Here is a 13,479-nt window from a genome sequence, read left to right as displayed (position 1 = left end):
TTTGGCAGCATGCAAAAGGGAGTCATCATCTTCAAGCCTTGTTCCACGAAGAGAGTCTTTCAGTTTCCCAAAGAGATGATAGTCACATGGAGCCAGGTCAGGACTGTAAGGTAGGTGTTTCAGTATTGTCCATCCGAGTTTTGCGATCGCTTCCATGGTTTTTTGACTGACATGTGGCCGTGCATTGTCGTGCAACAGCAAAACATCCTGCTTTTGCCGACGTGGTCGAACGCGACTGAGTCAAGCTTGAAGTTTCTTCAGTGTCGTCACATATGCATCAGAATTTATGGTGGTTCCACTTGGCATGATGTCCACAAGGAAGAGTCCTTCGGAATCGAAAAACGCCGTAGCCATAACTTTTCCAGCAGAAGGTGTGGGCTCCGCCCCCTCCCCCCCCCCCCCCCCCCCCCCCTTGGGTGAATTTGCATGATGCCACTCCATTGATTGCCTCTTCGTCTCTGGTGGTGAAAAATGATGGAGCCATGTTTCATTACTGGTCACAATTCTTCCAAGAAATTCATCTCCACCATTCTCGTACTGTTCCAAAAGTTCACTGCATACCATTTTTCTTGTTTCTTTGTGAGCCACAGTCAACATCCTGGGAACTCACCTGGCACCAACCTTTTTTAACGCCAACACTTTCAGTATCGTACCCGCTTTCATCACGCAACCTGCTTGCCCACCGACTAACTGTACTGCGATCGACAGCAGCATCTCCAGACACCATTTTCAACCTCTTGTGGATGCTTCCCACTGTCTCGTTTTCACAGCACAGGAATTCTATGACAGCATGTTGCTTCTGATGAATGTCAAGTGTAGCAGCCATCTTGAAGACATGCTGTGACGGTGTCACTCACGGGAACAGGTTGAACTAAGTTTGAAAACAATCGGGAAGGATATATCTACACACTGTAAAACTTTCACACATGCAGAATGAAAACTGTATTTTTACAAAAATAGTGAGTGACCCTCATATCAAATAATATTTAAAGTTACACTGATGCAGTGTCCTAGAATAAGGATGTAAAGAAGTGCCATAATAATGCAGGAAGTTGCATCTTTAATGTATGAACTTTTACACATGACTCCTTATATATTGCTTATTGTGTTTTCCTTTCTTATGGTGTTTAGACTACTGCCATCAGTTGATCAGAACTTATAACGCAAAACCAAGTGCTGTGTCAGCTACAATAAAACCTGTGCCTAACCGTAGACGACATACTGCTTTGGCGTTGTTTGAACTGTAACTTAGTTTTGTATTCTGAGTTCTGATCAAATGATGGCAGGAGTCAAAACATCTTAAGAAATGAAAGTATGTTAATCTAAACGGAATCGTGCATAAAAATTCACATTGATCGTAGACTTACTCAAGAGAGTTCACTGCTTTCATTATTTAATATGTATGGTGAAAAATTGTTGCACATGCTACACAGTCATTAATAATGTAATGTAAATTACACTGGTGGAATAAAGTAGGGTATTTTATAGTATTGTCTTTTCATTATGAATTCCAAAGCATCTTGTTTGATGCATACATATTGATATATTTGAACAGCTATGGAAACTACCTATTGACACAAGTGGTTACTTGCATCGAGTGCAAGAACTGAAAGGAGTGCTCCTAGCACATTGTGCTGTTGAAGTTTTGCCTCAGCATTGTAAAATTCCACTTTATAATGCAGGAGCAAGGAGGGGGAGGAGGAGAGGACGAAGACGGAGAAGACAATGTGGAAGCTGCGGAGGCAGACGGAGATGAGACGGATGAGGAGATCAGCAGCATCCTCGAGGAGATGAGCCGCCTGGCCAGCAGCAGTGGGCTCTCGCATGAAGGTCAGCAGCTGCTCTCTGCTTGTGACAGTGTTGCGCGTGCAGTTTATATGGTTATTCAGCTTAATCTGAAATAGTAATACTGTTTCATTCTTCTGTTAGGTTTTTATTTCTCATTAATAGCCAAGAATGAATAGCTGTTATTTTTCACTTTTTTACCCCCTTTTTATACCTATGTGTCAGTGTATTGCAATCACTAAAAGCCACATCTACTTTATTTTTTTATATTTAAGTAGAGGTCCCCATGTATATGAACAATGCTTGCTCAGTATACTATAATTTAAACATCTGCCTACTGCGAGAGAAACGTGGTAGCGGTATCCGAGTGCTGCTGTGTCATGGTAATTGTCGAACACTGTTGTAGTTAGAAATATTTATTTACATTCATGGGTGGTATGTTTTATGGGACTAACATGTAAACACACTTACAACTGCGGTATATTTGCACATTTTCATAGTTGAAGTACAGACCAGATCATCTTCTGCTGAATCTTTTTTGTGCAACACTACAAAGCAAATAAAAACAAAGAGAATTTTATCTCATTCTTTAAAGCACAGATTTTTAAAATAATACATGAAATAAAATCTCGAGATTCTTGCCACGTTGGTTCGGAGTTCAGAAGGCATATACTCTTTTCCATCTTCTAGTAGAGTTGACTTTGTTTTTATTTTCACTACTGGTTGTATTCATCGAACATCATTACATGACCTCTAGCACAATGTAACTGATATACATTAATGTATGTGGGCTATCACAGTAAGAGCTTACAGTGGTAGCTACATACCCTTAGAGAGAGAGAGTGTGTGTGTGTGTGTGTGTGTGTGTGTGTGTGTGTGTGTGTGTGTGTGAGAGAGAGAGAGAGAGAGAGAGAGAGAGAGAGAGAGAGAGAGAGAGATGACGATCGATGAACACAATTGGCAATGGAAATTTAAGCTTTTTTTAAACAGCAGCAGATGTAATGATTTACAATACACCTACAAATTATTTTTGACTGCCATTTTCTAGGTATACAGTTAAACATTAAATATGGTGGAAGCTCCCAGCACAGTTGTGACTGAAGTGTTGAATAAGCTGTGTTCTGGTAACACTATTCAACACAACAGAAAGTTAGTTTTATAGAAAGTGTATAAGCACCAAGCAAAAAGGTGGGAATTTAAGGAAATGAGACCTGGATAAACTGAAAGAACCAGAAGTTGTAGAGAGTTTCAGAGAGAGCATTAGGGAACCATTGACTAGAACAGGGGAAAGAAATACAGTAGAAGAAGAATGGATAGCTTTGAGAGATGAAACAGTGAAGGCAGCAGAGGATCAAGTAGGTAAAAAGACGAGGGCTAATAGAAATCCTTGGGTAACAGAAGAGATAATGAATTTAATTGATGAAAGGAGAAAATATAAAAATGCAGTAAATGAAGCAGGTGAAAAGGAATACAAACGTCTCAAAAATGAGATCGACTGGAAGTGCAAAATGGCTGAGCAAGGTTGGCTAGGGGACAATAGTAAGGATGTAGAAGCATGTATCACTAGGAGTAAGATAGATACTGCCTACAGGAAAATTAAAGAGACCTTTGGAGAAAAGAGAACCAATTGTATGAATATCAAGATCTCATATGGAAACCCAGTTCTAGGCAAAGAAGGGAAAGCAGAAAGGTGGAAGGAGTATATAGAGGGTCTATACAAGGGCAATGTACTTGAGGACAATATTATGAAAATGGAAGAGGACATAGATGAAGATGAAATGGGAGGTATGATACTGCGTGAAGATTGACAGAGTGCGGAAAGACCTATGTTGAAACAAGGCCCCGGAAGTAGACAACATTCCATTAGAAATACTGATAGCCTTGAGAGCCAGCCCTGACAGAACCCTACCATCTGGTGAGCAAGATGTTTCAGACAGGTGAAATACCCTCAGATTTCAAGAAGAATATAATAATTCCAGTCCCAAAGAAAGCAGGTGTTGACAGGTGTGAAAATTGCCAAACTATCAGTTTAATAAGTCACGGCTGCAGAATACTAACATGAATTCTTTACAGACGAATGGAAAAACTGGTAGAAGCCGACCTCAGGGAAGATCAGTTTGGGCTCCGTAGAAATGTTGGGACACTTGAGGCAATACTGACCCTATGACTTATCTTATAAGATAGTTTAAGGAAAGGCAAACCTACGTTTCTAGCATTTGTAGACAGAGAAAGCTTTTGACAATGTTGACTGGAATACTCTCTTTCAAATTCTGAAGGTGGCAGGGGTCAAATACAGGGAGCAAAAGTCTATTTACAATTTTTACAGAAACCAGGGTGTAGTTATAAGAGTTGAGGGGCATCAAAGGGAAGCAGTGGTTGGCATGGGAGTGAGACAGGGTTGTAACCTCTCCCCGATGTTATTCAGTCTGTATATTGAGCAAGCAGTAAAGGAAACAAAAGAAAAATTTGGAGTAGGAAGTAAAATCCATGGAGAAGAAATAAAAACTTTGAGGTTTGCCAACGACGTTGTAATTCTGTCGGACACAGCAAAGGATCTGGAAGAGCAGTTGAACAGAGTGGACAGTGTCTTGAAAGGAGAATATAACATCAACAAAAGCAAGACGAGGCTAATGAAATGTAGTCAAACTAAATCAGGTGATGCTGAGGGAATTAGTTTAGGAAATGAGACACTTAAAGGAATAAAGGAGTTTTGCTATTTGGGGAGCAAAATAACTGATGATGGTCGAAGTAGAGAGGATATAAAATGTAGACTGGCAATGGCAAGGAAAGTGTTTCTGAGGAAGAGAAATTGGTAACATTGATTAGAGATTTAAGTGTCAGGAAGTCATTTCTGAAAGTATTTGTATGGGCTGTAGCCTTGTATGGAAGTGAAACATGGATGAAAAATAGTTTAGACAAGAAGAGAATAGAAGTTTTTGAAATGTGGTGCTACAGAAGAACGCTGAAGATTAGATGGGTAGGTCACATAACTAATGAGGAGGTACTGAATAGAATTGGGGAGAAGAGAAATTTGTGGCACAACTTGACTAGAAGAAGGGATCGGTTGGTAAGACATGTTCTGAGGCATCAAGGGATTACCAATTTAGTATTGAGGGGCAGTGTGGAGGGTAAAAATCTTAGAGGGAGACCAAGAGATGAATACACTAAGCAGATTCAGAAGGATGTAGGTTGCAGTAGGTACTGGGAGATGAAGAAGCTTGCACGTGATAGAGTAGCAAGGAGAGCTGCATCAAACCAGTCTCAGGACTGAAGACCACAACAGCAACAATAAGCACCATATAGAGAGCTGCTCTATATGGTGCTGATGAACTCCAGTTAACTAATTTACTACCTACTTGTTGGGTTCAGCAGTGTTACCAGAACACAGCATATTCAACACTTCTGTGACAACTTTGCTTGCAGGTTTGCACCATATTTAATGCTTAGTTGTGTAAGCACCATGTAGAGAGTAGCTCTATATGGTGCTGACAAACTACAGTTAACTAACTTTGTACCTATCTATAGACATATGCTATTTTTTTATTGTTCGCAGAATTTCATTGTAATTGTCTTGTGTATTTCTCTTCAATTCTCATTTTAATAGAAATGTTGCTAAAGCCTTTGCTGATACATCAGAGGTGACAACAAGCATTTAGTTAGGAACTGGTGATGGTCAAGTCCATTAATTTGTGTTGAATGTGCCTTAGTGAATTAAGGACATTACATGACAGCCTAAGTGTCACATGCCCATTGAGTTTTCATCTCTTCTTTTAATTTTTGGTTTCTTCTGAGTACCTAGTCATGGCAGCAGGACACATCATTTAAAGAAGCATTTAAATCAATTTCCAACAATGATTTTTATTTCAGTATTTTCAAAATAAAAAATAAATACTGAGCTGAGGAAACAGAATTTTTACATACATGCAAACAGGAAATGAGTAGATGGAAGATAGTGGAAGAGCATGTAGGAATCAAGGGAATATATCAGTGATATGTGGATTGTGACAGTCGAATAGATGTTAGAAACCGAGTTACCATCTTCAAGATGTGGTAGCACTAGATTTAGGATGTAGGACCTAAATTACTCAAGTGGGTAAACTTGCATCGAGATCTGTGATATGTTTACAGTAACAGGTTGTTATGTGTGACCTGTGTAGTATGTTTGTCTGTTGCCATGCATTTTGTTTAACAGCTTGGCAGTGCTGTTGCAAATAAAGTAAGGATGTACACTTCATACGCCAGGCAGTTCCAGCACTGTCCCATCTGACACGGACAACAGTGAGCACCCTTCAGATTGCCTGTAGGCAGACACAGGTAGTGTACGCGACTTGCCAGACACTCCTGTTGCACACATTTTGCACACACATGACCTGCTAGTCCAACCCCAGCCGCCTGAGCTCAATCAGTGGAATAAGACTGTTAACTCTACAGTGTCTGTGAGGCTGTCCACATGTCAGCTGCTTGTCCAACACTACTCACCTGCACCCATGCCAATCGGCTGCTTACGGCTGGGCACGCGAGCTGGAACAGACTCCCATGAGAGTTCATAGGGGATTCTTCCACTGATTCTGTGTGTGTTGCAAGTATTGCAGTTCAACTATGTGATACTTGCAGGATGCATACATTGGGACCACACATGCAGTTACAAGGCATTGAGTAAGTTGACATAAACTTACTAATTATGGTAGTCCAACGTTGCAGTTCTATGATATGCACAAACTGTGTCCACTGATGACTATGCCATATTACATTTATGTGGTATGCGACTTTCTACATGAACCTGTTATGAACAGGTGTCCATATCCATCACTACTTTTTACTGTAACCCAAGATCAGAACCAGACACTATGTTCTAAGGATGGATGAGCAGATAGCAAGTGGGCAGGGATGGGGTAAACAATTTAGAAAAATTTAAAAACGAGACTTTAATTTATTGATGAAAAGCAGCTATAGTCTTACAGGAAGAGGAGCTGATAGAAATGTGATGGAGAACTGTTAATGGTTTTAGGTGTCACATCTGAAGTTCAGTAAAGTTAGTGATGCATTGTAGATGTCTGAAAACAAGGCTCACCACAGAGAGCAGGGACAGAGCAAATACTCGCAGGAAGTGGCCTGGTAAAGATCGGCAAACTGAAAGAGCTGTCTGCTAGATTTTTTCTCAGGAGAGCTTAGAGGCCTTTCACTTGTGATGTGCGTCACATACTTCTCGATAGATCTTCACACAAACTGGTCGTTCAGTGCTAGGTGCAACCAAAGTGGGTTCGTTTAATAATCATGTGTCATATGTTGAAACTGCACTGTGGCATTTTCCACTCGGAGGAGGAAAAGTTCCTTTTTTCCAAGACGTGAATTACGAAAGGAAAATACAGAAAATGTTATGTTCTCTTGGAAGACTACTTAATAGGTCCACACAGCTAATGCTGAATAAAATATTCACTTAACCTAAACAGGCTGTTTGAAAATGATTGTGTGTTTCTCTGCATAATGTTGATTGTATCGAAGGAATGTTACTTCAAGAAAACTAAAATTTTTTGAACAAAATTTCTTGCCATCACCTACCTTCAGAAAGCAGAATATTGCTACTTGCAATAGGAATATACATAACACATGATGCTATCCTAGCTTTCAGAACTAATAGTTCATCTGGAAGCAGAGGAGTAGGTTGGGAAGTTTAAAAAGGAAGGACGGGTTACTCAGACCCCAGGATCGGAAGATGCCAAGTTTTGACCTGGTCCTCAAAATGGATAGGGTCTACATATACATCTTTGATCCTGGGGTGTGTGTGACCTAACCTTTCTTTTTATCTCTGCTACATACTCGTCTTTGCTTCTTGATGAAAAATTATTAGTTCCAAAAGCTAGGATAGTGTTTTGTTTATGTCTGTCAGCTGTGCTAACATTGTTCCTCCAGAAAATATGCATATGTATTTTGTTATTGTGTTTGGTTGTAAAATTAAAGAGAGAGAGAGAGAAGAGGGGGGGGGGGGGGGGGGGAGAGAGAGAGAGAGAGAGAGAGAGAGAGAGAGAGAGAGAGAGAGCAAAGCCCAGTGCCGAGATGTAGTTTCTTTGATTTATCTGAGAGGGCTGTCAATCTTAGTATATGTTGTTGTTGTTGTTGTTGTGGTCTTCAGTCCTGAGACTGGTTTGATGCAGCTCTCCATGCTACTCTATCCTGTGCAAGCTTCTTCATCTCCCAGTACCTACTGCAACCTACATCCTTCTGAATCTGCTTAGTGTATTCATCTCTTGGCCTCCCCCTATGATTTTTACCCTCCACGCTGCCCTCCAATACTAAATTGGTGATCCCTTGATGCCTCAGAACATGTCCTACCAACCGATCCCTTCTTCTGGTCAAGTTGTGCCACAAACTTCTCTTCTCCCCAATCCTATTCAATACTTCCTCATTAGTTATGTGATCTACCCATCTAATCTTCAGCATTCTTCTGTAGCACCACATTTCAAAAGCTTCTAATCTCTTCTTGTCCAAACTACTTACCGTCCATGTTTCAATTCCATACATGGCTACACTCCATACAAATACTTTCAGAAATAACTTCCTGACACTTAAATCTATACTCGATGTTAACAAATTTCTCTTCTTCAGAAACGCTTTCCTTGCCATTGCCAGTCTACATTTTATATCCTCTCTACTTCGTCCATCATCAGTTATTTTGCTCCCCAAATAGCAAAACTCCTTTACTACTTTAAGTGTCTCATTTCCTAATCTAATACCCTCAGCATCACCCGACTTAACTCGACTACATTCCATTATCCTCGTTTTGCTTTTGTTGATGTTCATCTTATATCCTCCCTTCAAGACACCATCCATTCCGTTCAACTGCTCTTCCAAGTCCTTTGCTGTCTCTGCCAGAATTACAATGTCATCGGCGAACCTCAAAGTTTTTATTTCTTCTCCATGGATTTTAATACCTACTCCAAATGTTTCTTTTGTTTCCTTTACTGCTTGCTCAATATACAGATTGAATAACATCGGGGAGAGGCTACAACCCTGTCTTACTCCCTTCCCAACCACTGCTTCCGTTTCATGCCCCTCAACTCTTATAACTGCCATCTGGTTTCTGTACAAGTTGTAAATAGCCTTTCGCTCCCTGTATTTTACCCCTGCCACCTTTAGAATTTGAAAGAGAGTATTCCAGTCAACATTGTCAAAAGCTTTCTCTAAGTCTACAAATGCTAGAAACGTAGGTTTGCCTTCCCTTAATCTTTCTTCTAAGATAAGTCGTAAGGTCAGTATTGCCTCACATGTTCCAGTATTTCTACGGATTCCAAACTGATCTTCCCCGAGGTCGGCTTCTACTAGTTTTCCCATTCGTCTGTAAAGAATTCGTGTTAGTACTTTGCAGCTGTGGCTTATTAAACTGATTGTTCGGTAATTTTCACATCTGTCAACACCTGCTTTCTTTGGGATTGGAATTATTATATTCTTCTTGAAGTCTGAGGGTATTTCGCCTGTTTCATACATCTTGCTCACCAGATGGTAGAGTTTTGTCAGGACTGGCTCTCCCAAGGCCGTCAGTAGTTCCAATGGAATGTTGTCTACTCCGGGGGCCTTGTTTCGACTCAGGTCCTTCAGTGCTCTGTCAAACTCTTCACGCAGTATTGTATCTCCCATTTCATCTTCATCTACATCCTCTTCGATTTCCATAATATTGTCCTCAAGTGCATCGCCCTTGTATAGACCCTCTATATACTCCTTCCACCTTTCTGCTTTCCCTTCTTTGCTTAGAACTGGGTTTCCATCTGAGCTCTTGATGTTCGTACATGTGGTTCTCTTATCTCCAAAGGTCTCTTTTATTTTCCTGTAGGCAGTATCTATCTTACCCCTAGTGAGATAAGCCTCTACATCCTTACATTTGTCCTCTAGCCATCCCTGCTTAGCCATTTTGCACTTCCTGTCGATCTCATTTTTGAGACGTTTGTATTCCTTTTTGCCTGCTTCATTTACTGCATTTTTATATTTTCTCCTTTCATCAATTAAATTCAATATTTCTTCTGTTACCCAAGGATTTCTACTAACCCTCTTCTTTTTACCTACTTGATCGTCTGCTGCCTTCACTACTTCATCCCTCAGAGCTACCCATTCTTCTTCTACTGTATTTCTTTCCCCCATTCCTATCAATTGTTCCCTTATGCTCTCCCTGAAACTCTGTACAACCTCTGGTTCTTTCAGTTTATCCAGGTCCCATCTCCTTAAATTCCCACCTTTTTGCAGTTTCTTCAGTTTTAATCTACAGGTCATAACCAATAGATTGTGGTCAGAGTCCACATCTGCCCCTGGAAACGTCTTACAATTTAAAACCTGGTTCCTAAATCTCTGTCTTAGTATATGTGCCCATTAATTATTGTCAGTATAATGTGCCCTCTCTCCATGAGGCACCACTGATAGATTTGATGATCAAGAACTTCTCACCACCAACTCTCACTTCCCAAGTCCAGCCAAATAGTGGTAATGGAAAATTACTTCCATCATAAAGATCTGAATCAGTTTCCTCCTGGTTGAGAGCTAGTTGTGCATACTGATGTGTGCTTCAAAGACAGATTTCCATTTTCATAAACATGATTAATCTATTAATCCACATAGTACTGTAATTAAGATTGAATTAGGCCTTCTCAAGTTGAATGAAAATGTTGGTTTCTATAATTATTGAAACTGAGCCACTTTCATGAGACATTTGTTGTGCAATTACGTGTCATTTCACCATCATGATAGCACCTACACTGCTGGTCTTATAACATAGCTCCCATTACAAGTGGGCTCCTAAATTTTGTGTTCTTTTGGAAGTTGTTACAGGTGTGATCAAATCTGTAGCTGGAATTTCAAAGCATTTTTGGGTTTATTATTCTTTCTACTTCAAACACGAATATTTTCTTATTGCTAGTGTTGAAACTGAATACACAGATGAAACTTCAGTTTAAAAGTGTTTACTGCAAAATTCAAGTACGGGGTGGTTTGATAAGTCTGGTAAAAAATCAAGAAAAAGTTTGTTTCGTAAACAACTCATCTTACACCTCAACATAGCCTCCTTTGAGGAATGTGCATTTGGTCCAGCGATCCTTCCACTTTTTCACCTATCGAAAAAATTGGTTCTGTCAAACTCTGAAAAATATGTCAACTGCAACTCTTTCTTCCTCATGATGAAAACTTGTTCCCAGCAAGGTAAAATTTCAAGGTAGAGAACAAACGAAGTTGCTTGGGTCTGAGTCTGGTGAATAGGGTGAATGAGGAATCAGTTCAAAGCCCAGTTCACAAGCTTTCACCATTGTTATCTCTGATATGTAGAATTGTCTATTATCCTGGTGAAATTGCACTTTTTTTCATGACAAACCTGGTCTTTTTTAGCCTACGCAAGTTTCAAATGATCCAACAATGATGCATAATAGGGTGCAGTTATGGTTCTGCCTTTTAACAAGTAGTCTATGACAATTATTCCTTGGGGATTCCAAAAAACAGTCGCCAACATCATCACCTTACCAGCTGACAAAATGGTCTTTTCCTTCTTCAGTGCACTTTCACCGGCCTTTGTCCATTATTTTGACTGCTGTTTTGACTCTGGTGTGTACTGATGGAGCCAGGTTTCATCAGAAGTCAGAAATTGGCACAAAAGGTCATGCGGAATGTGATTAAACATCACCAGACATTTTGCTGAAATGTTGTGCTGGGTGTGCTTTTGGTTGACTGTGAGCAATTGTGACACCCACATCACACACAGCTTCTTCATAGCCAATTTTTTGTGCCGAATATTCTGCACTCACTCCGTTTAGATGCTGACAGTCTCAGCAATCAGACGCATTTTTATTTGGCAGCCTTGCATTACCATTTTGTCAGTGGTTTCCTTTGTGGTGACCTCAGTTGGATGGCTGGAGTGTGCTTTTTGGTGCTTGTCCATCCATTTTTAAATTCATTAATCCAAAAGTGAATGGTGTTCAGTGATGGCACAGAGTCCGCTTGAAGTTCATCCAGTTCTGTTTTGATTTGTGTGGCAGTCCAATCCTTCAAATGAAATTTACCAGATTTATCAAACCTTCATCCAGTTCTGTTTTGATTTGTGTGGCAGTCCAATCCTTCAAATGAAATTTACCAGATTTATCAAACCCTTGTACATAACCAGACTCATGTTCTTTCTGTTTAAATTTCTTTTATAGCTAATTTACAGTAATAACTCTTGTAATACTTTGTCTATACAAAATCCAGTTTCAGTTTCATAATTCGCTGATCAAACTGGATCAGTTAATCTTCATTGTCCTTTGTCTCGATCTCATACTTACTTGGGGTCATATCGGTTACGGTTGTTATCGAATTTGGCATTGTTGATGTTAGAGAGTGACTGGATGCCCTTCCTGCTGCCACACCTCATTTGTATACCGCAATAGTCTGCGTGCAGTGGTGTCTATATGAAAGTGTGCAAACATTATCTAAATGTTGGCGAATTGTGCAACTGAGCTGCGGTATGTGGGTACCACCCACACATTCATGTAGTCGGATGTGAGAAACTGTCAAGACTGCATCCAGACTGGCTGCACACCAGCCCTCATAGTTAATCCGCCAGGTAGATTTGATCTGCAACCAGCACGCCTGCCCAAATCCCAGAAGCAGGATGGTGACATGCACAGCTGTCCAGGCAGGTTAAATAAATTGTTTTATATACTTGACAATAACATTTGTTTAATTTTTATTTTTCCATTTTTCTAGTGTTTTTCTGTGTTTTTATCTCCTCTAATGTCAAAAACTACCATCTCCTTGGCAGACTGCAGGGTGATTTGCAACTTCTATGAAGACGAAGACATTGTCTTGCTAGCAGTTGACAAATGCAATGTAACAGTGCTGTTATGATCAGCTGACTTCTTGCAGAAGATTGAGATGCAATTACGAGACCCAGCTTACAAGCCAGAAGGAAAGAATCCTATACCATGTATGACTAGGAAGACCTTGTCACTCCTAAACAGCTCGGGAATGAACAGGGATGTAGTCAGAAGGCTGCACCCCAGAGCTCTGATACCACACAGCTACATGGCCCCCCCAAAGATACACAAGAAGAGGGAGTTCCACTATGTCCAGTAGTTGACGTGATAGTCACCAACATATGGAATAGCTAGATACCTGTCACAGTTACTAAAACCTCTTGTGGCTTACTGCACACACCATGTCAAAAACTCAAGTGAATTTGTGAAGTTGCTTCAGGGGATACATCTGGACAAGGGTGATGTCAGTTTCGATATCATGTCAGTACTACTAGAGGACTGCTTGACATTACTCGGGAACCATTTTGTCGAAGATACTATGGAACTTTTCCAACAGACACTTCCTACCACCTACTTCCAATGTGGTAGAAAGTTCTACTAGCAGTTAGATGGAGTTGCCATGGAATCCCCCCACATCCCTCACATGAGGCATTGCAAACCTGTATAAGGTACACTTTGAGGAAACTACTCTCAAAATCACATGTCTGAAACAAATTGCTTGAAACCATAGGCATTCTACTGATATGTGGCCGAAACATGTGTGATGTGGCCACATGGTGGAGCAAAACCTGCACAAATTTCTTGACCAGCTTAAAAGCAAACATGACAATGTAAAGTTCTCCATGGAGCTGGAAGAAAACAGATGCCTGACTTTCGTCAATATCTTGATGAGGCACGCTCAGCTGTTCTGTCGCTAGAAAAAAACACACACATG

The 13,479-nt window shown here is 40.4% G+C and overlaps 1 protein-coding gene across 1 annotated transcript in view; it reads left to right on the top strand.

The window, feature by feature from the left end:
- The window catches only part of LOC126456472 (uncharacterized), a 58,981-nt gene that overhangs the window by 40,199 nt on the left and 5,303 nt on the right, over positions 1 to 13,479 (top strand). Inside the window, exon 3 of the mRNA XM_050092222.1 lies at positions 1,683 to 1,830. Within this exon, the coding sequence (XP_049948179.1) occupies positions 1,683 to 1,830 (148 nt within the window). The remainder of the gene's footprint in view (positions 1 to 1,682; positions 1,831 to 13,479) is intronic.

The sequence above is a fragment of the Schistocerca serialis genome, chromosome 2 (genome assembly GCF_023864345.2).
Source record: "Schistocerca serialis cubense isolate TAMUIC-IGC-003099 chromosome 2, iqSchSeri2.2, whole genome shotgun sequence".
Taxonomy (NCBI): Eukaryota; Metazoa; Arthropoda; class Insecta; order Orthoptera; family Acrididae; genus Schistocerca; species Schistocerca serialis.
The sequence above is the reverse complement of the archived record's forward strand: the minus strand, read 5'-3'. Positions and strand labels throughout refer to the sequence as shown.